The sequence below is a fragment of the Buteo buteo genome, chromosome 14, assembly GCF_964188355.1.
Source record: "Buteo buteo chromosome 14, bButBut1.hap1.1, whole genome shotgun sequence".
Classification (NCBI taxonomy): Eukaryota; Metazoa; Chordata; class Aves; order Accipitriformes; family Accipitridae; genus Buteo; species Buteo buteo.
Window position 1 is genome coordinate 33174856 of NC_134184.1, and position 23540 is coordinate 33198395.

The 23540-nt window shown below is 39.9% G+C and overlaps 2 protein-coding genes across 12 annotated transcripts in view; both read right to left on the minus strand.

Annotated features, from left to right (window-relative positions):
* Positions 1-6986, minus strand: part of NEK5 (NIMA related kinase 5) — a 27070-nt gene extending 20084 nt beyond the window's left edge. Inside the window, 6 exon segments of the mRNA XM_075046307.1 lie at positions 60-143; positions 252-335; positions 2334-2431; positions 3475-3571; positions 5351-5491; positions 6614-6986. Coding sequence (XP_074902408.1) covers positions 60-143; positions 252-335; positions 2334-2431; positions 3475-3571; positions 5351-5467 — 480 coding nt within the window. The 5' untranslated portion in view covers positions 5468-5491; positions 6614-6986.
* Positions 6987-8675: 1689 nt separating this feature from the next.
* NEK3 (NIMA related kinase 3) lies at positions 8676-23068 on the minus strand. 11 transcript variants are annotated; one of them, XM_075046296.1, is made up of 16 exons: positions 22910-23048; positions 21610-21798; positions 20696-20789; positions 20379-20476; positions 19255-19338; positions 18530-18597; positions 18324-18410; positions 17187-17241; positions 15026-15226; positions 14601-14670; positions 13951-13997; positions 12935-13034; positions 12388-12534; positions 10593-10727; positions 9811-9937; positions 8676-8862 (listed from the first exon to the last, which is right to left on the minus strand). In XM_075046296.1, exons 2-16 carry the CDS (start codon positions 21724-21726, stop codon positions 8796-8798), a joined length of 1497 nt encoding a protein of 498 aa, XP_074902397.1. In that variant the 5' UTR covers positions 21727-21798; positions 22910-23048; the 3' UTR covers positions 8676-8795. The 11 variants fall into 11 exon arrangements, with proteins under 11 accessions (XP_074902397.1, XP_074902399.1, XP_074902396.1 ...); XM_075046298.1 differs by having other exon boundaries at positions 12388-12510; positions 21610-21802; positions 22910-23044; XM_075046295.1 differs by having other exon boundaries at positions 21610-21802; positions 22910-23044.
* Positions 23069-23540: the final 472 nt, after the last annotated feature.

Below are 23540 nucleotides of genomic sequence, written 5' to 3' on the forward strand. Positions count from 1 at the left end.
CAGGCTGCATTCTGAACATTCAGAAACAGTCCTATTTGGTGTAGGTCACAGACTAATTAAAAAGCCGCTTACCTGTTCAACTGTCTTGCTATACCAAAGTCCCCAAGCTTTGCTACCCTTCCATTATTGCTAAGAAAAATGTTCTGCAAATAAAAACAAAACTGGTATGCAAAAATGAAACACAGCACAGCTTCCTAAGCATATTTTTTACAAGACAAAAATCACCCCCTCTCCAGTACCAGTTTTACTACCTGTGCTTTTAAATCTCTGTGTAAAATCTTCTTGTCGTGAATATGCTTCAAGCCCAAGGAGATCTGCACAAACCAACTCAGAATCTGCAGTGAAAGATAAAGGGCACAGATATTTATAAATTTGTGTGACTCTAATGTCCAATGGGGCATCTTGCTGAAATACATAAAATAAAAACAGCAAAATCTAAAATATGTAGAGCATATACAATATAAAATAGTAAGAAACAATACTTTTAAAATTAATGCCATAGATCTTTCCTTTCTTTTTTTAGTGCTATCACAAAACTAAATGGAAATAGATACCTGCTCCACTTTCCTTATCCCCATCAAGTGTTCACTGACTGTGACAGGATGAGTACTTGAACAAGGACTGAAGAATCACATCAAAGGACAGTAAGAATACTAGAACTTTATTTAGAAATGAGTGAGTTTGAATAACAACTAACACAGAATTGAGAATTGTCTTCTTAATCCTCAGTGGTGGAAGTCATACCACCCAGTTATCATATTTGCAGTCTTACTGAAAGTGGTCCAGAAAAAAAAAAACAGAAAAAAAGGATGAAGGACTGAAATGTGGTGAAAGAAGGGAGCTATGAAGGAACTTGCATAATAAGTAAGCACACAGATATGTCCTTTATCCTTGACCCAGTACAGCTCTTAAACATATATTTAACTTTAAATATACATGTGTTTTCTTGAATAAGGGCCTTTGGACTTAGCTCAGAAACAAAAGTACAATGTGCTTATATGCTTCTCTGTTTAGGAAAATTGATGGTCAGGAAAGACTTTGATTCAAGTAATAATCTTTCATTTAGTAATGCTTCACATTAAGCAGATGATTTCCTGATTAGGGCTGATGCCACAAATGAGACTTTCTTAGACATACATTTGAAAATGTAAAGATACTTTAACAATGTTATGTTAAATTGGGCAACTTGCTTTCCTTTCTTGATTCGTAGATGTATCTTTAGTTTCTATAATCCATTCTTCTGTCTGTAATTCCTTTGCCTCTCTTTGGATATGTATTATTCTGCCTCATTGTCAAGGGGTTTGTGTATGCTGGTTCTCTCTTTTGTGTTTTCATGATCTGTGGTTTTGTCCTCTTTTTATTTTCTCTCAGGTTCTCTCTACCTCTATTATGACTCCCAATAGGATCTTAAAATTGATTATTACTGAACAGTAATTCCTTCCAACTGACTTCTACACTAAGGAGTACTTCTTTTACTACTAAAGCAAGAAGAAAAGTGACAATACTTCTTTTTATTTTTTTTTCCACTTTTATGCTTTAGAATATAATTCCACTAACAGGATGGATACTATCTATGTAGTTTCTAGGCAAATTTTCATTGCAATTACCTGCAAAAGTAGAAGACTATGCATGATTAAATAACCTCAGAAATAACCTCAGAGTTCAGTACACTAAGTCCAACACATAAGACAAAATTTCCTTCAGAAAGCTAAGAGTTAGTAAAAAAAATAAAGGTATAAGTAAAGAACAGTGGGAAATTCTGTTTCTGTGAATTGCAATACCTACCATACTCACCTATTTACAAAATAAAATATATATGAACCTGATCCAAAAGCAGTCAGATGTCTGGGCTTGCTTCTCTGTGCTGGTTTAACCATTTAAATAGCATCAGAGAAGTCTTCACCCAAATTAAATGAATGAGAGATTTACCATTGTGTCCAGCATAAAGCAGGATATGCCACAATGCAAACAGCATAAACAAATGAGGAATTCATATATAATATATCCTCCCATAATTCTAAAACACCATTTAAAAGAAAGTCTTTATGGCTTAGTAAGTATACTACTAACACAAAGAAAAAGTGCATCCACAATGGAAGGAGCAATGGGAGGGAGGGGGGATAAAAATGGCATCAAAATACTGCTAATGAATTCATTTAAGATCTTAAAGCAATGTAAAAAGCAAACTCTAAACTGCCATTAAAATCACTGAAGTTTCTTTAAAACATTCAATTACTTTAACAGGCCAGAAAAGAAACAGTAGCTAGTACTGGATAATTCAAACCATGTGTTTTACATAATATGTCCTCTCCTCTAAAGATAACTTCTTTCACCTGGTCCTCGTCAAACAGCACTCCATGCTGCATATTTATCCGCTTCATTAAATCTCCACCATCACAGTATTCCATCACAATATAGAGCTTGTTCTTTTCTAAAAGGAAAAGTATAAGTTTTCCTTTATTACTCATTAATACAGCAATAAATTATTTTTATTTTATATGGCCCTTCTTCCAAAAGGGCGTAGTTAATGCTCTACCTACTCCTACATTTCAAAGAGTAACTGAGAAAAAATGGACAATTCCAGTGAAACCTGATGCAAAACTGACATGAAAATATATTTTTAATGGAGATTCACCAAAATATTACAAATATTAAAATATTAAAAACCCTCAAGAGACCACACTGATAGAAGAACAGGTGTTCTTACAGGCAAAGCTTAGCAGAATGCTTCATAGTTGGGATTGTTCCCCAATAACAACTAAGAATACAGTTAGGCTTAGGAAAAATGTTAAAGCAGACAGTGTCCAAACAGTAGAAATAAACAGCAGGGGCTACTTAATATGGAAACTCACCCTATTCTTACCTCTCTGGGGTCCAGAAGACTACCAGATTTATGTGTCCCTTAAAATATTTAAACATCCTGATCACAGAAAACAATTTGAGCACAAGCTGTAACAACAGCATTCGTTACATAAGGCGTTGCTTATGACAGATGTCAGCAGGAAAAATAAATATAGGGAATTAGCTTTTATGGAGAACGGATTTCCTTCCACCTCTTTCGGTCCTGAAGAATTCCGTATCCTTGAGTGATACCTCAAAACAAGGCTCAAGACAAAAGGCCAACAGGACCTATTTCTTGCTGTACTCAAACGCTCTCTTCTTCTATTGAAACTCCTAGAAAAGTCTCATTAAACCCTGGACTCCTACTGAAGATCAAGACTAAAGTTCAACTTAAGCCATGCAGACATCCCAGGATCTAGCATTCATGCCACAATACCTTAGGTCCCACCCACACACGTGAAAAGGCCAAGTGATGACTGAATTGGATACCTCATGTTCATTTTTAGGAGCTGGGACCTGTCCCCACTGGTAAGGGGCTGGGGACGGGCTTAAGGTTGGGCAATATTAACAAGGTAGGTTTTGCTGCCTTCCACTCCTATAATCACAAATAAAACAAAAATGTTAAAAGTAAACCTTGCACAGAAGCATAGAAGGTTACGATATTTGCATGCTTCATCTTGGCCAGAAGAATTACTTCTTTCTGAGAGGCTTCTTTTTCTTTCACAGGCATCTAAGATGAATTAAGAAACTATATGCTAGCAATAATATATTTAACTCTTTTTGAAAATAGTTACATCATTATCAAACCATTCCCACAAATACAAAAAGAGTGTGTACCAAGGTGATGCAGAAATATTATAAAATACGAAGCACATACAATGTAAAATATCAATTTGCAGTGTATGCCTGGAAACATACTGGAACATTACCGGTCAAACGAACAGGCAAATGTATACCTTTTAACTTTTTACACAAATGCTATTGCTAAGCTAGCTGATGAATAGAGTTAAACTCTAAAGTTAAACTTCCCTTAAGTATCTGAAGAATAAGGTCTAGATGATTCTGTATTCTTAATATGGGTGATCTCGAAAGAACAAAGCAAAAAGAAAAAAACTCCTTCATTTTACTGGTGTTACAAGTTCTTGCAACATTTCGGGCAAACTCTTTGCCCTGTTACATTAAATGGAAAACTTCTATTTGGTTCATTGTGATCAAACTTTCATCAATATTACTTCTTAAAAATTCACGTCTCTGAGTAGCCATCCATCAAAATGTCCACTTGTATTTATAGAAAGTTTCTTACCCTCATTCTTAAGAAATAATTTTGAAATGAAATCCTCAAAGATTCAAAAACCAGAAAGTGAATGAAACATACTCTACCACATAAAAAAACCCTTATGACTTCAAAGTCGTAATTTTCTGTATCCAGCTCCTGATTTAGAACATGTGGGATCCACAACAATATTTTACTAACTTCCATTTTTCTATTTTGCATACATCAAAATCTAAGATTAGAAGTGCATGGGTTTTATTGGTCATGAGTATAGGGAGAAACTATGTTTTATTTAGCTGTCATTACTAGTGTATCAATTTTTCTGGGTTTGAATCTGGAAGTTACACAGCGCTCTCTAGAACTGACGTATAAAAATTCATTCTTCTATTATAATTCTCTAATATATTAGAAATTCACTAGTGTGGCCCAGAATAGCAAAAGACCTGTAAAAAGCATGTAGGCACTCACTGAAATTGACTGTTGAAACCCCTCTATTGAAATCACAAGGCGTTTAATTGCCTGTCTTTCTGGAACTAGATACAGGAGCGGTGTTCCTCTGATAGCTGAGCTCGTGACCCTAACCTGCCTCTGCAGCCAACAGAAAGAAAGAGAGCACTTCTATGGCCCGATTCAGTTCATTCTAAAACAGAAGTCTAAAACACACACGATCAACAGCTTCCTAAAAACACACGTAGTATTTCTCTTGTTCTCCTAGAAAGGGTGTCTAGCCGAGGAGCTCAGATGCTGACAGCTACAGAATGGAAATTTAGAAGTAGATGAGATAAACCAAACTGCCATAAACATAAATGAGAATTGGAAAGACTCTGTTGTGAATTACTTACGCCTGAAAATACGGATGTGGGGGAAAAAAAGGAAATGAAAAAGATGAGAGAAATGTATCACAAAATTGTGATTTGTTGTTTCAGTGGCAATAGTTTCATTGTAGATGAATCATCTGTTATAAAATTTGAATTAGGTAGTGTCACGTATTGTAGGCAGAGAGAGGTTTTGAAAAGAACAAAAAAGCAGTAAAAAGTAAACACCGTTAGTATCAAAATACCTATTTCGTCTATGCCCGTAAAATCTCTGAACTAGGAAAGCGTACTGTCTTTGGAAAGTTTATATAATGGAGATGGAACTACAAAGGAGATATAACCCAAGTTCACACCCTAGCTAAACGCAATTAGCACAATCAGGTAAATGACTACCGTTATCATCCAGGTTTTGTTGTTTTACCTTAGTTAAGTCGATCTCTTTGATAACACACTGCTCATTACCTACTTTTCCTTTTGCCAAGAATATTTTGCCAAAAGATCCTTCCCCAATTTTTTTAATGATTTCATATTTATCCATGACGCCTTCGTCTTACAGCAGTGTCTAAAATAAAAAAGTCCCCAAGTTAGTATTGCACGTAGTCAGTGCCATAACATCCGAGCCTGTACTACTGAAATAGACACTACCTTTTAAGACTGTCATTTTTATCACATTTTTACTACATTTTATTACATTTTTATTACCGGTGCTGCTTCTTCCTAAAAATGTCACCTCCTGGAAGTCTGCAAATTATTGTGGATCTGAACTTTCAACAAGCAGCAAGTTTACGAGTGTCTCATAAGGAAAAGCCTGACTCTTAGTCCTAGTACACCCTACAGCTGAAGTGCGAGAAGGCAGTAGGGGGTACTATGCAAGACTACGGTATGGTTTTGGAAAGTCCGACTCGCTATTTCTGTAAGTTAACAATACGGCAGAATTGTTCTTTTAAGGGAAAAAACAAAACTACAACCTATTTCGCGTCGATTTAGCTTAAACTAACGCGATCTAGCGTTGGCAGCAAGACGAGAAGCCACGGCGTTTGGCAGGAGACGGCGGCCCAGCGCGGAAACCTCTGGCAGCCACGGTCACGTCACCGGCGGCCCGCGACCTACCCCTCCGCAAACCCACGCCACAAAGCCGTTCCCGTCGGTCGGCCGCGGTTTTAGCACGGGAGATTTGCTGAGGCGCTCGGCTCTCCCTCTCGGGACGGCCAGCCAGGCTCTGCGACCGAGCCAGGGTGGCCTTCGGGCATCGGTCGCTCGGGGGTCCGGGCCGCAGCCCGCCCCCGTTCCCAGTCACGGCCCAGGTGGGCCTCTCACGCAGCCACGACGAGCTGCCCCCCCCGGCCGGGCCGGGCCGGGCCGTGTCGTGTCGTGTCGGCCGTCCACGCACCCAGGCCTGCCGCGGGGGCGCTGGCGGCGGGGCCAGGCCTCGGGCAGGTGGAGGCGGCCACCGCCTCCCCCCCGCAGCGGGACCTGCGCCGAGTCCCGGGCGGTGGGCTGCCCGCTCCGGCCGGGGGGCGGAGGCACCGACGCCGGCGGGGTTCCGCTCTCCGCCGCCCTTCCCGCCCCGGCTGTGGTGCCGTCGCCGTGGCGACGGGGCGAGCCGGCCGGGCGGGCCTTGGCCCGGGGCCTCCCTCCCCTGCGGCCCGGCCCGGCCCGGCCCGCCGGCGGTGGGACGCGGTACCTGCGTGCGCCCAGCCGCCTCCGGAGCTCCCCCCGCCGCCCCGGCCGGAGGTCCGGCGTTGGAAGCGGCGGCGGAGCCCGCAGGCGAGGCCGGGAAGGGCGAAGGGCCCGTGGGGAGGAGCGGGATCCGCGTTTCGCGCGGGCAGAGCGCACCGTCCGCCCGGGGCCGTGGGCACCATCCGCCCGGGGCCGTGGGCTTCGGCTTTGGGGGGTCAGGAACAGGAGCGGGGTGGCCCGCGGGAGAATCTTTTGGACCGCCTCGGGTTCTGGAGGCCTTGGCGGAGGCGCGCTGCAAAATGCCTCCGTACCGCAGCTACAGGTGTCCTAAAGCTTTTCTTGCCTATTATTCTCTAATTAGGTGGACACCATCTGGAACAGCTTCCCCGGGAGAACTCTGCTGAGAGCCTTTCTGCTCTCCCCTGCCATGCTTCTCTTGCAAAATGACTATTTAGTACCCAGCAGCCGGCACAGACCCCAAATGGGACATTGCCCATAACGCTTTCTGCAGCAGAAGTGTGTCTCCTTATCAAAATCGGAAAATTCACCCCTATTTATGGACGAATTAGCTTCACTCCACACGTGCAATGGCGTTTATAAAAGCCTTTTCATCGAAGTAATTAAGGCAAAAGCTCAGACCCAAGAGTTTTCAGAAGATTAATAACTGCATGAACTAAAGCCTCAAATATTTAGCATAGCTAAATGTTTTCCATAATATGCCCTTCAGACAAGATCAGTTATTCCTACTATGTATGTATTGGGTCTGCGTGGCAAGGTTTTGGTAGTGGGAGGGCTACAGGGGCGGCTTCTGTGAGAAGCTGCCAGAAGCTTCCCCCATGTCCGACAGAGCCAATGCCAGCCGGCTCCGAGACGGACCCGCCGCTGGCCAAGGCCGAGCCTACCAGTAACGGTGGTAGTGCCTCTGGGAGAACAGAGTTAAGAAGGGTGAAAAGTTGCTGCAGAACAGAAATTGCAGCCGGGAGGAAGGAGCAAGAACATGTGAGAGCGACAACCCCGCAGACGCCCAGGTCAGTGCAGAAGGCGGGGAGGAGATGCTCCAGGTGCCGGAGCAGAGGTTCCCCTGCAGCCCGTGGGGAAGACCCTGGTGAGGCAGGCTGTCCCCCTGCAGCCCAGGGAGGCCCACGGTGGAGCAGATCTCCACCTGCAGCCCATGGAGAGAGGAGCCCACGCTGGAGCAGGTGGATACCCGCCAAGATGGCCGTGACTCCATGGGAAAACCTGTGCTGGAGCAGTCGGTGCCTGAAGGACTGCAGCCCACAGAAAGGACCCACGGCAGCAAAGTTTGTGAAGAACTGCAGCCCATGGGAAGGACCCATGCCAGGGTAGTTTGTGGAGGACTGTATCCCATGGGAGGGACCCCACGGTGGAGCAGGGGACGAGTGAGGAGTCCTCCCCCTCCACAGGAGGAAGGAGTGGCAGAGACAACTGCGTCACAAGTGTGATGAACTGACTCCAACCCCCATTCCCCGTCCCACTGTGCCACCGGGAGGAGGTGGAGAAAATCAGGAGTGGAGTTGAGCCCAGGAAGGAGGGAGGGCTGGGGGGAAGGTGTTTTTTAAGATTTGGTTTTATTTCTCATTACCCTACTCTTATTTGATTGGCAATAAATTAAACTAATTTCCCCAAGTCAAGTCTGTTTTGCCCATGACGGTAATTGCTGAGCGATCTCTCCCTGTCCTTATCATGACCCATAAGCCTTTCGTTCTATTTTCTCTCCCCTGTCCAGCTGAGGAGGGGAGTGACAGAGCGGCTTTGGTGGGCACCAGCTTCCAGCCAGGGTCAGCCCACCACAACGTAGTGTTTCAGTATGTACTCAGGAAGAAAAACTTTACACATTCTCATAGTGTTACACCATCTCTTTGAAACCAGATAAGGGGGCAATGTGAACGATGCTATTAGCACTAATGCTTTTGACTGAACATTTCTGCAAAGCTGTTACCTGCTCCAAGTACTTTTAATATCTAGACTTGTTTAGTTATTTGCAAGTATTCTAGCTAAAAAAGTTTGTTATGCATTTTCCACCCTCAGTTTTGTGATACAGAAAATATGCCCACTCAGAATTTTTTGACCGAAATAATTTTATTAATAACTACAACTATTAACAATGATTTGGATTATAACTACTGGCAAGCCTAACTTCAGTTATTGTAGGTAAATTCAAGTTTTCAGTCACTGTGTTTCAATACCATTTTCAGTTCTGACACCCAGTCTGAGTCATCTTCCTCAAAGTCCCTGAAAATAGGTTTCAAAATGTTAATTTTGCAAAGCAAAATATGACTTTATAAATCTTTATTTGCTCCCCCTATACCCCCCAATTACCCTACAACCAGGAGAAATTATGTTAAAAATATCAACACGAGACTTGTTTCCTGCACCATTGTGTTTAAGGAATCACTAGATGTTCTCTCTTGAATTTACCCAAGTAAGTTTTATCAAAAGCAAAAACAAATGCATACACTAAGACAGTGCAAATGTGCTGATATTAATGGCTTGCAGCCAAACTGCAGTAATACATGCTCAAGTAGTTTGTCTCCAAGTGCCACAAAAATAAGCAATGACATAAACTGAGATTCTGAGAATCCAAGAAACTCCCCCCAAAATATACACACATCTGTAAAATACAGTATTTCTGTCAGAATGTGTTGATGTACACTTTCAAAACCAGAAGTGGGCCACTAACATAAATAGAACATAGAAGTTAAAAAGTTTCTACAAATACATCTCAGTAAATAGTTACCAAAGTGATTTTATTGCACTATGCATGAACGAGTAGGAAGAATAATACACAAACACAGCAAACATACCACTAGGCAAGTGGTTTTGCCACTGGTTATCTGATTTCAAGGTCAGAGTACAAAGATACTTCCTGCAAGAAGGTTTTGCACTTTACTATGGATCTAATTTCATCTCATGCTTTCATTTTTGTAAAGTCATCAGCAAATTATTAGCATATCTGCTAATAACAAGCAACCTGCTTAATCTCAACACCATCAATAACTATAAATATAGCACAGAAAACCTGTAAGATATCAAGCGCTAATAAATTTTAGTATCGGTATGCAAGAGAGGGATGGATTTAGATGCTGAGAAAAATTTTTTTTTTCAGGGGAATGTCTTTTTGAAAAAATCACTTTGAGGAACCAAAGAAAACAAAAATATAAGGATGTCATTTGAACGTACGTGTCATCCTCATCAGATCTAGGCTCAAGTCTCTCCAAATCTACGACAACAGCTTCATGTTCACCATCTACTTCATCAGATGCTTCAGTTCCATCAGAAAGCGGACCTCTTAATGGATTTTCAGAAGCTTTGAAAATATGAAAATGTCACCAAAATACTTTAATTTTAAGAATAAAATTAAGAATATAAATACAATATAGTCCTTCTAATTTGTCCCCAGTTCTTAGCAGATTCCAGTACAAGCTGCTACCTATTTTAAGTGGGGAGATAAACCAGTAATGCAACTGAAGTGCAGACCAAGTATTTATGACTGTAGCTGTGCACATCTATAAACTGCAGTTATCTTTTGCTGTGCCATCTTACCATCCTGTCTTCAAACCAGGCACTACTGACCCACTTAGTGAAGGCAGATTTACCCGACGGGGCTGCAGCCCATTTACTGCACCTCCCTAACACATGCACCAGGCTGCTTAGCAGGATGGAGAACGCACGGCTCTGCAGTCCCTGTGTTTCTGTCACAACCTTATTCAGCTATTGAGCTGCAAGCGAACATTCTTCATAAAGAGATGTAGTGGAGATGTACAATCACTCGTGAATTCCCAGCTTGGATTTTTGTAATCCCAAATTTCATTTGGCAAACTTTAAATAAAACAAAACAGCCTGTTGTGACATGAACTCCGAGTGCACAAGCTCTATACGTAGGGGCTATGTAGGAAAAAACCCCCAATGTCTTTATTAATAAACCTGTTTGCCAAAAGTTTGCCCACGCACTGGGGATTTACCTGGTTTATAAATTGTGTATGTTTTAAATGCTAAGCTGACATCTGCATTATTGAGAATGTTCATCAGGGTCTGAGGAGTTTCCTTGTTCCACTGCTTACGTGGCTTATTTTCACTGTAGTTTATAACACAGCCACCTAGGTATAAAATCATTAATAAATACTATTTAGACAAAATTGCATTAGCAGTGTGGATTACAAAGATCACATTCAAGAGAGAAACACAGGAAGAAAATAGTCTAGATGTTTCCATCCGTAGCACTGCTGACCTCTCAATGTGCTGAGGCTGACACTATCAGCATTAAGAGGAAAGGGAATTACAGAATGCCACAGTGGAGCCTTCTGCTATCAGGGAGCCAGCAGAAAATTGCTGCAGGGTGGGAGGAGTCAGAGTCTCTGCAAGCTTATTTGGTGGCTCTATAAATCTCACAAAACAGACCCTGGGGCCATTTTTGTGCCTTTTAATAGCAGAGCACCTAAATACATGCATTCTTCTGTCCTCGTCCCTTGCCCTGCTGTCGTGGTTTAACCCCAGCTGGCAATGAACCACCACGCAGCTGCTCACTTACTCCTCCCATCAGTGGGATGAGGGAGAGAATGGAAAAAAAAAAGAAGGAAAACTGGTGGGTTGAGATAAAGACAGTTTAATAGGACAGAAAAAGAAGGGATAATAATAATAGTAACAAGAAGAAGAAAGAAGATGATGATGACAATATACAAAACAAGCGATGCATGATACAATTGCTCACCACCCACTGACCGATGTCCAGCCAATCCCCAAGCCACAGTGTCCCCCGGCCAACTCCCCCAGTTTATATACTGGACATGACATCACATGGTATGGAATATCCCTTTGCCCGGTTTGGGTCAGCTGTCCTGGCTGTGTCCCCTCCCAGCTTCTTGTGCCCCTCCAGGCTTCTTGCTGGCTGGGCATCAGAAGCTGAAAAGTCCTTGACTTGGTGTAAGCACTGCTCAGCAACAACTAAAACATCAGTGTGTTATCAACATTATTCTCATCCTAAATCCAGAACACAGCACTATACCAGCTGCTAGGAAGAAAATTAGCTTTATTCCAGCCAAAACGAGGACACCTGCATGTAATTATCACGTAATGTTCCTACCACAGCTTGGGAATTTTCTGACTAGTCGTATCTTGATTATTTATTTCAATAGCATCTACTGACATTTATTTAGAATACATATCCATAATCACATGAAATAATTATAACAATTGCATACAGTGTGGGGCATTTTAAAACTGAAACATTTTTCAGAAGAAACCTCGTGTTAAGTGTTCTAATTAAAAGCTGTTGATGTGGAAGAAGAATCTCTGCCTCACATCTGAGGTACCTCATTAATAGCTCTTGTCATTGGCATTATCTGTATGTGAAATGACAACAGAAGTAGAGGTACGGATGTTCCATGCTCCCAATAGTATGCTGTCCTTGAAAGACAGGTGGCTGCATTCTGCATCAAATGAATTCCTCTGTGTTACCCCCACAAACGGCATATTAAGATGAGGGTTGGTAGGATAATTTCTTAGTGATGATGATAATTTTAGGGTTGCTAATGTTATCTGTGGCTTTCATCACTCTTTGCAATCCTCCTGTCACACAAGACCACTAAGAAATTCTCTTCACCACAGTGGACTTTGAGTGTTTGTTAATAAAATATTTTAAAATTATTTTTACATCCTTTTAAATATGCCCTGTAAAGTTTTGGCTTTTAAAATCTGTAAAGAACCACTGGTATTACTTGAACTTAAAATTACTTTAAAGCACACTTAATTAAATCTTACTTTTAGCCTCTTCAGATGTAAAACTGGAAGAAAGCAAGGATGCATTTTCCAGGACATCCACTACGGTACTGGATATCCTCTTTTCCCATTGCTTCCTATAGGGATGTGACAAATCAGTAATTCCTGGGAGGACATCAGAAGTTTCTACTGTAATTGCAACAACAACAACAACAACAACAACAAAAGGATGATAACGAGCATCTAACTTGATTCTCTGTCCATGCAAACTAGTTCTAAGTGTACAGCACTTCACTAACAGTGACGTTTGATTCTGTGGGTACAAGTCTGAACTTGGTAAGAGTTTCCCATACGTTTACTTTATGCCAAATGTTTTCAAAGTCATTTTTTAACACTTCAGCCAAGATTTTTTTTTTTTTTAAATCTCAGATAAGCAGTAAGAATCAATATAATTGCAGAAGTAACACAGTGGCATGGTTTTCTATAGGTGCAGATGTGTATGCTCTGCCTATTTAAATGGCTGGATCATTGACATTTAGGTATCACTACACAGAAGGAAATGCATCAGCCTTAAAACTATGAAACTTACCCTCTTCATCAGATTTCCTTTGTTCCTTTGTGCTTTCACTCAAATCCTTAGTAATATTTTTCCTTTCTAAGGGGCTACACTTGCCTTCATCTTTATTTTGCTTTAAAAGAATAAAGACTGTATTAATCATTATCCTTGTTGCCGAGAAAAACAAAGCAGTAATATTAACATGGCATTAATTACTTCAGTTTTGCTATTAAATGGCTGGCCTAAAAATCTGAAAACTAAACCACTGACACCATGAAGCCAACTGCAATTGCACTGTATCCATTATTGCACTGCACTTCGCGCTGCACGCCCTTTTTAGACAGACAATCTCAGTTTTTGAAGCTAAGCACATATGTAATTACCTGATGCAATTTGTGGTTTTATTTTTTTACATGTAAGAACAGAAGCAATATAAAGATAAATGAATCATATTCCCAGGGAAAACAAGATGCACCCGAATATTAAGCTTCTCAGATTGACAGGTCTATTAAAAGAAAAAAAAATAAGCCCTACTGGCAACATGTTTTGAAAAATATACCTAATATGGCTGAGCCAAGCTGTGCTATAATGTACCCATAGGTGACTTCTTGGCCACCTGTGACTTAATACTCCTCACCTGAAATCTCACATGGGCCCTAAAACCTAGTGAGACTTATGTCCAGACTAGACTGTTTCCACAGCAGGCTGTTCAAAATGTGTCCCTAAAGCAATGAAAATGCATCAATTTTTGCAGTATCCCAAAACTTAGAAAAACAGGAGAGGGGTTTTTGGTTTGGTTTTTTTCTTTGACAGGACTATAAGGAAATCCACTTTGGAACTAAACTAAATGTGGGAAGCATCAAAAAGTTACAGTGGTGGGAAATCCACAGGAAAACTCTGCAATTTGAACACAGATGACAACTAACAGCTGACCTAGTAGGCTGATCTATGGTTTAGCATACTAGCAATTTTCCATATTAACTTTTCTATAATACAGAACATTCTAAATTACTAAAATACAAATATTATATTTATATTTGAATACTTACCCTATTTTCTTTCTTATTATTTGAGCTTCCACCAGCCATGACATTACCTGATACATTAAGGAACAGGTTCAAGAGTTAATACCTTTAGCTAACACTTGTGGTAAAGTGGTATTCCAGAGGTGTAACAGCAACACCACTGAACCAAGCAATGACAATTATGTGAAAGCTTCTTCACACTTCTGTCAACGTAGCTCATTCTCAACAGGGAGTCCCTCTACTATTCAGTTCCAAATGTGTACAAATTTTGGTGTAGCTAAATTTATTCAGAAGAGGAAAATCCAACATTCTCTCTAAAAATTAAATAATTAAAATAACGTGCTTCACCATATTCTGGGAAGTAAAGCACTGTCATATTTAAAATACATGCAACAGCTAGAAGTTTTGCTTGTTTTAAAATGGAAAGGTTTAATTCTAGCACAAGTCTTAAGACTTGCAATGCACATATTGTAGCTCTGCACTGTACTTCTCATGCTGGAATATAATTTACGCCCTTCAAGCATTTTTCCATACAAGTTCAGTAATACTAGATTTTGAAATAATTAGAATTAGATTTGAACATATAATACTAATGTTTTATAGCAGTATTTAAGATTGTACAATTCCTAGTCATTTTGTTATTCCTTACATCAAGAAAAAAGTTGCTGACTTACCCTTTGATCTTGCTGCATTGCCTTCATGTTTCTTGGTTTCCTTTAATACCTGCTCAAACTCATGTGTTATCTGGAATGTGTATGAAGAGATTCAAGTACTGTACCTTTTTAACCTTTCTCAAATTACTGTATATGCTAGTTGATAAAAACAGACTTACTATACAAAAGCACTCTTACAGCTAACAATATCTAATTTTAGCAGCATCATGTCAATATTCAACTTCTATTTTCAAAACAAACCCTTATAAAAACTCAGTTTTCTGAGAAGTCTGCAACTGTATTTATGGCTTTTAGAGTAGCTAAATAAAAGTAGCTAAACACTACACTTCATATTGTTACACACTAACAAAATACAAAAGAAACTGATTTAGTATCTAAAATGTAGATACTATTATTTACATCTAGAGACAAATAATATACCATACCTCAGAAGGCAAACAATTTTTTATAAGTTTGGTTAAGCAACCTCTTGCAAGAATAGTACTGGCTGATGGACGATTCTTGGGATTTCTCTTAAACATCTGTTTTATTAAGTAATGAAGTTCATAAGAATAGTGAGATGGTAGTGGATTGTAGGACCCTTTGCATATCTTGAGGATGAGATGTTTCCAGCTACTGGCTTGAAACTGCATTAAAAATAAATGAACATTAGAGCACAAAGTTACCTTAAGCATAAGGTAAAAAAGAAGCTGATATAATTTAAGAACAACTTTAACATTTATTATATAAAAATGCATGGTATGTATCTATGTAGGCTCACTATTACCATACTGATTTGGCTCCCAGTTTGACAGTTTCAGGGCTCCAATTCAGACGTGCAGGATAATGACCCTGATTGAACACATCGGTAACTTTCCTTTCTATTTTGTAGGGCTATGACATTTATTTGTTAACAATGACAGAAACGTAATTTGCTGAGAATTAAAACATCACATTTTGCATAAAAAGTCTGACTAAAACCAGATCATAATGGACACTGCAAATAATAATCTGTACAACTGGAAACCAGGTGGAAGTTACTCCTATAAATTTAGGATTGTTCAAATTTTATTTTTGTAGGAATATAGCATTGAGAAAATTTGGATCATCTTAGTGTCCTTTACTTCATATACTTGAGATCAGAATCAAACTGCAAGAGTGAAACTGTAAGCCAGGAAAGATGCAGACTTTGATTAAAAAAAAAATAATCATCAAAAGTAGCCTATCAAGGCACAAATATCCTCTTGCAAATCTACATGAAATGGCTGAAGTTGTTACTTTCCTCAGCTGACCGTTAACCAGTCTTCAGTCAGGAATTACTGCTTCCAAGTACAAGTCATTGGACGACTGCAATATCAGCAGGGACAGCTACAACTACGGATGGCAACAGCCTGAGCGAAAATGGCTGAGAACTTCTATTTCCATGCAGGACGTTTTCTTACGGTACACTGCGCTGGCTTAGCTGCGGAGTGCCAAGCATCCATGGTATGTGGCATCCTTTTATTTCATCTCTGATTGATAGATTATGCAAGAATATATGTGACCATCACATAAAACCAGATACATAACATTTCACTGCTGCTAAAAAGGGAAGAATACTCCACTCCTTGGCATCCCAGCTCTGAGCACTGCCTGAATACCTGTGACACTGCCAAAGCCTTGCCACAGACCTACTTAGGCTAACACACGCCTACGCACAGACTCCTTATCACTCAGTCACGTACAGTATAAACTTCTAAACTCTTGTACTGCTAGCAGTTGCAGCTGTCGAGGATCTTTTGCTGATACACAGGATTTCAAGGTATAGTATCAGCTCCATGAAAGGAAACTTCTGCTTACAAAAAACTAAGACAAAATGACCTTAAATTAGGAGGATCTCATTTTCTTGCAAAACAAACATATCCTGACAAGGGCTCTTGTGTTAGCCATATGTCTGTATACAGAAGCCAGAGAAAGTTAACACATAAGAAGCAGAGCATCAACACCATAAAAGACAGCGTCCCAGAAATAACAGAGAGATGGAACTGCCCATCAAGGTTCCCACTGTCCCAATAGGACAGTGCTTGGACTTTGATTTGAAGAATCAGCAAACAGATGTACCACTGATGTGAGGAACAAAACTGCTTATTGCTTACTCTATTTTGCTATACTTGTATACAATATATGCTGTTTAGCAAAGATTTTGAGTGTCCTTGCCTCCATCTTTAGTCATCATCTTGATCCTGTAAAATGCAATGCTCACTGCAACATTCCTGCAGATACCTGGAACCAGACTGGCACCTGCTGAACTCCTTAATAAGCCCCAGATCACCTTACTGATATTGATGAAAATGAACCAAGAAAGAAAAAAAAAAGATATTTTTTTTTTCTAAAAATTTAGAAAATTGAGTGTTTCACAGAAGGGTCCAATAGGTCCAAGAGCTGCTGAAAAAACAGAAGGCATGTAGTGGAGGATGGGTGGGGAGGATGGAGCAACACTTCCCTTTTTCAGAAGCAGCAGCAAACACATCAGTCAAATGAATAATTGGCTGTGAATCCATTGAACTACAGCTAACTGCTAATTAAGCAATTCCAAAACTTTTCTCATAGCAATAAAGCTGTACTTACTGGATGTCTCAGAGTGCACAGCTCATATAGAATACATCCCAGAGACCATATATCACTGTAGGTATAGAGAAAGATGAGACATTTTGAGCCAAAAATACAATTTAATATCCTGCCTAGAAAAAGTGAAATTCATTATGTGTACATAACTGAATTGAATAAGCTAAAAATAAATATAAGTAAAATAAATATAAGTAACCATAAAAGACAATACCATTATGTGTTTAACCTCTCCAGTGGAAATGATCTTGCTTATTTTGTCCACCCTGATGTAAAGCAGGATGACTGTCATACAACTGTAGTTGGCTTTTTATTCCCAGAATGTCTCCTAAGCAATTTGCTGCAACAATATTTATCCTTCCACACTTCAAAGCCTTTGTCTTCCACAGCCCTTAACATCAGAGAGCAGACACACAATCCTAATTCTGAGAGTTGGAATTCTGGCCTTGTCAATGAGAATTCTCCTACTGAGAAAAAAACCATCATCTTCCACCCAAAGTGATTACTGCCACCTGCACAAGAAGCAACTGATGCCTTTCTTGCAAGAAGAGTAGAAAAAACTTAAGCACTAGAAGGTTTCTTCCCTCCTGTGGAAAATGAGTCACTTGGCTCAGGTACAATTAGGGTCACAAAACAGATCTTAGGGAGGGGATATAAAATGACTTAGTATTTTGGAGTCTGGGGGGCAGCTGTAAATACCATACTATCAAGATGCTCTCAGCTCTTGCATAAGGACCAGAATAACTGGGTTTTGTAAATTTAAGTCATCAGTTCTGTAGCCATTATCCTTACATTACCAGGACTGGCAAGAAGAGCTTAAAAAATAAGACCATCCAAAAGACATGAACACATACATATGTATGTGCATACATATATATTTACTCTTCCAAATGCACAGGGAGGTCTGCACACCAGTTTTCAAACTTTTAAGACTGAAGATATTGTACACTCAGTTACCTAAGTAAAGAGGAATTTAGGCGTTTTCATCTTAAAAAACCTGTAATTACCTTTTTCTAAATATTCTTCAGCTCAGTATCTTCTCCAAACCAAATATGGATAAGCCACAAAGCCAGATTGAGACAACAATAACAAGACATACATCAGTCAAGCATTATTTGTGACCACTGAAAACACAGATACCTTTTGCTGTTGTACGGCATGCTTTCCCATATTTCTGGAGGTACGTAATAAGGAGTTCCCACATACGTGCAAGCATATGACATTGGACTAGTGAAACGACAAAGAAGAAACACCAGATGAAAATTAATTATTTAAGAGATCTGTACTATTTATCAATGGTAAAATAAAACTTTACACCACTGTGATCAGTGGAGATATCCACATACTGTGCAAGAAGGCGTGCAGATCCAAAATCTCCCAATTTGACTTTTCCATTTTGAGTGAGGAAGACATTCTGTATTTCAAGAGAAAGACAGATTTACATACTTAAATAGTCTAGGAAACATTTCTGTAGTTTGTGTATACAGAAAACACACTGACAATCGCTTCTGGTATTTTATCTTTATATTTCTTTTTACTTGCTTCTCCTAATACTTCTACCAAAAAAAGGTTAAGAACTATTTTGCGTTTAAAGGGAGACTGAAAGGTTATATGGACCTAAAGCTCCAGCATCAGTAGCAGAGGAAGAATAAGAACTTAGAAATGTCTTAATCTCTATGCTGTACTCAAACTACTAAGTTTCTCACTTCCTTCTGAATTTCTATCTTTCTGCTAGGAAAGAGTAAAAAAGAAAAAAAGAGAGGCGAGATATTTACAAACTGCATACTCCATACACGTTTTATACTTCTGTTATTGTTTTAAATTATATGCAGTCTGTCACAAGCAATTAGCTCTATCAGCAGTGTAGATATGAAGGGTATAGCTATACTTAGATGATGTTTACGCCCACAATATTACATCATCCCATACACTCAACGATTTCATTTACCTAATATTTTTCAGCCTAATTGAAAAACGCAGCATGTAGCAGTAACAGGAAATTATGAGAGGGAGTTGAACTTTTGCATGCAGAAGAGAGTTTATTAATGGCAACAAAACATGCTCTGTTCACCTTGGATTTGATATCCCTGTGCAACACACGTTTATCATGAATATGTTTCACACCCAGGCACATCTGCACAAACCAGTGAAGGATCTGAAAAGAGTAACTAAGAGTTATAACAGCTCAATGCTGTATATAATGAATACTTTACTAACAGATGAAAAACCATGAAGAAAGGAAAAAAACCAAACCAAAACATGTTCAGAATATCTAGGAGCTAAAAGTAACTCTAGCATAATGGCCCCCAGTCAGCATGAAAGGCTGAATTCTTTAAGATAAAATATATTTTAACACAGCAGAAGGAATGTTTGCTGCCTGTGTCTAGAAAAGCCTAATAATATGTAACAATTACAAAGATAGGGAGTCACTACATGGCACTTTATAAGCATGCCAATTACAATTTCATAGTAAATTAGGAAATTAAAAAAAAAACAAAAACAAACCACAATGAGATAACATATTTTCCTAAAGGAAACGTATTCTTTTAAAAGTACAAAATAAAGTTCTTAGAGATGCTTGGCCAATCTAAATATTAGATTAGGTGAGGATTCTGGTCTTTTCATTTTAACTAAGATGATGCTTCTAACTGTGGCAGGAAGTAGTTTTCAATCACTACAATGTCACTTTGGACCTTCTCTTAAGTAATTTTATAGCCTTTGTGACAAAAGGAGTTAATGCCTGCTGAATGATTTAAACAATTAATTGCTACATAATATGCAGGCATTTAGTCTCCTGGCTAGTTTCATTTACCTTACCAGAGTGCTTTATTTACTCTTCATTTGCAGTACCTCTTACTGTGCTTTAAATCCTGAAGGCTGAAGTTTGTGTTAAATTTTTACTTAATTGCATAAATTTATGCATGCAAACTTGACTGTATTTTTCACACTGCCTGCACATTTCTCAGACACAGACAGCAATTTCTTATTCCTTTCAGTGCAATTTTCACCTGGTTGTGCTGGAAATTACCAAAGAAATAATGCTTCTAATCTATCTATAAGTGACTTGGTTTCATTTAAGGTACTTTAAGGTGTTAGTATATCTAGAATTTGTTTTATGTGGTGTGGTGTAGTGTGCTTCAGTTTATATGAAAAAGGATTCCTAGGTCCTCGGATCAAAACAATGTCTTTTCTTACCGTATCTTCAGGGAACAACTTTCCTCTTTGGTGTTTAATCTTTTGCATTAGATCTCCATCATCACAATATTCCATCACTATATACAGATGTCCATCAGCTAAATTTTAGGTAATTTAAGAATAATTAGTAATTTCATTAGCAGGGTAAGTATATTATTGTTACTATAAAGCTCCGAATACATGCTATGTATTATGTATTATAATAAACATGTATTTTGTTTATAACATGTACTATATACAAACACAAAAAGTAATCTTGATCCCTCAGGAGTGTGCAATTTTAAACAAAATAATGATATTCTAAGTTTTACATTTACCTTCAAACGATTCTTTATAGGCAACGATATTTGGGTGTTTCATTTTAGCCAAAAGAACTGCTTCCTTCCTAGAGTTCTCTATATCAGATGAAGACTGAAAATGTAAGCACACTTATATAAATGTCACACTAATGGATTTTCATATATACACATGATGCACCTCACTTTCCAAAAGGAAAATATTTTTAAGAATTGGTCTTCAGTTATTTTAAAAAGTAATTCAGAAACTTGAAAACCCCATCATTTTTTAATCTATGGTTTGTTACTAGTTGAAGACTTCTTTGGTTTTTGGGGGGTTGTTTGTTTGGGTTTTTTTAATTTGAGAGGGTACTTTCCTACTTCAGTTAATGATTTTTGCTATTTTAACAACCCAGAGCCATGTAACAAAGCAGCACACACTGGCTTTGGAACAGCTGACAGTCTACACTGCATGAACTCTTTATAAAGCCAAGTGTCCAGGTATTAACTGAGCTTCAGCCTCAATAAAGCCAGTGCCTCCCATTTTGTGATTTTTTGGTTAGCTAAGTACAGAGAATGTAATCGGAATAACATTACCAGCAATAATAGGAGGTTAATTTCATTACTAGGTATTGCAGATGAAATCTGCATTCTAGTGAAATCAATGGAAATCCAGCCAAGGTCATCAGAACAGGGGTTTCATTCTGAGTGTCTTCCTATGTGCTGCATTTCCCAAAAGGCAACCATACACCTTCTGAAACAGATCAGATTTTGCTGTTTTACTTATTATCAACATCGACTCAGACAGAGCTATATAGTAGCCATACCATACCATACCATACACTAAACTCTCAGCAAGTGTTCAGCACTTCAAAACTAAATCCAGAATGATGATTTTTTTTTTTTTTTTTTTAAATTTTAAGTGGTGGGGGAGGTGATGTACATGTCACACTTACCATAGGAAGTCTTATTTCCTTCATTGCGTACTCCTGGTCACTGATTCTATGATGAACTAGGAGAGCTCTGCCAAAGGATCCCTCTCCTAGTACTTTCAACACTTTGTATTCTTCCATGCTTCATAAGCCTAGGTCCAACGCTTCTCTTCAGGCACTCTCTTTCACAGGATGATCTTCTAAACTTTGTCACTACCTCAATTCATTTTTTGAAATTTGTTGTTAATATAATATGTGTGAGAAGAAACCCCCACAAAATAATGAGAACAGGTGAAAAATGTAGTATGTGGGTACCTACAACTGTTCAGCATTACCAAAAATATATTCCAACCACTTTTATTGTGATTTTGCTGAAAATAAGGCCTTTGGAAAGTTCAACTCAAAGTATTGTACAGTCCACCTATGCAATTTTTTTTTATTTTGAATGCTAAGGCGCTTTGAAAATGTAAATTACAGCTGTACAACTTAGCACCTTCTTTTTGCTACCTGCACATCTGCAGGTGGTTTATAACGTTAAACAAAACTCGCAGGCACAAGAATATAAACAAAAAGCTTCAAGCTTCCAGTGACAATTCTCACCTAAAACAGCATAAGCAGGATCAAACTGGAAAAAGTTACTGGTGTTCATGCACAAAGACCTCAACAACTGGCAGGTTTAGAAAGGAATTAAATGGAATGGAATGGTAAAGTTCAGTTGGAAGGGACCTGCAACGATCATCTTGTCCAATTGCTTGAGCAACTGAGGTCTGACCAGAAGTTAAAGCATGTTATTAAGGGCATTGTCCAAACGCCTCTTAAACACTGACAGGCTTGGGGCATCAGCCACCTCTCTAGGAAGCCTGTTCCAATGTCTGACCACCCTCTCGATAAAGAAATGCTTCCCAATGACAAATCTGGCACCCCCCCCCCCCCGACACAGCTTCGAACCATTCCTACACATCCTATCGCTGGATTTACAGACTATATGCTTTCTTCAAAACGTTGGTACTTTTAAGTTAGTTATCCACAACTCAAACATTGCTTTACATATACAGCTGTGTGCACACAGTGTTTTAACTGGCCGATGAGTTGTCTTTAGAAGGCATGGCAGGGCTTGTTTCTGAGAGGATAAAACGCTGATTTACTCAGAGGCTGAAAAATAAACACGCCGATTCATTTACTTGAAAACTCTGAAGGCACCTAAGTGATGACTAAGGATGGCGGATGGCTGCTGTACCCTGCTGGGCAGGAGGCGGGAAGCCAAAGCCCGCCCCGACCCCCCCTCAAGCCCCGCCGGGCCCTCAAGGCGTGAGGCGGTACTCACCTCAGAGGGCCGCGCGAACCGCCGGCGCCTCCGGGAAAGGCCCTCAGGCAAGCCCGGCGCTCGCTCCACGGCCCGGCCGGGTAGAACTGGCGGCCTCCCCACACCGGGCAGGAGGACGGGCCGCGGCCTCCGAGGCCGGGTGGGGACGGAGAGGGGGCGGCGGGCGGGGCGCCCCTCCTGGCGCCCCCTCTCCGTCCCCGCCCGGCCTCTGAGGCAGGGAGGGGGCGGCCATGACAGGCCCGCCTTCCAGGGAGGCTCTCCCGCTTTTGTTCCTCAGAACAAGCCAATAGGGCTTGTACCTGGTATTTATTAACAATAAACAGCACTCCCCACAGACGGAAACGTAATGGAGATGCAGAGAGCGCGTCCCTTCCGCAAACAGAAGATTCTAACTAGCCCTGAGGACCTGAGGGCTGTTTAAGCGCTGAAATCAGAATGCTCTGCTAAGGTTTAAGTTACAGTTCATGTAAACTCCACGTACTGAAGATATGGCAACACTCATACGTTCTGCTTCTGCTGAATGTGGAAAAATTTCATGATGTTCTGCTCTGACAGTTCACTTCCGAAAACGGGTTAAAATAATTTTCAGAATTCTAGTTTCAGGCTTACAGCCACGAGTTTCCTGCCTAAA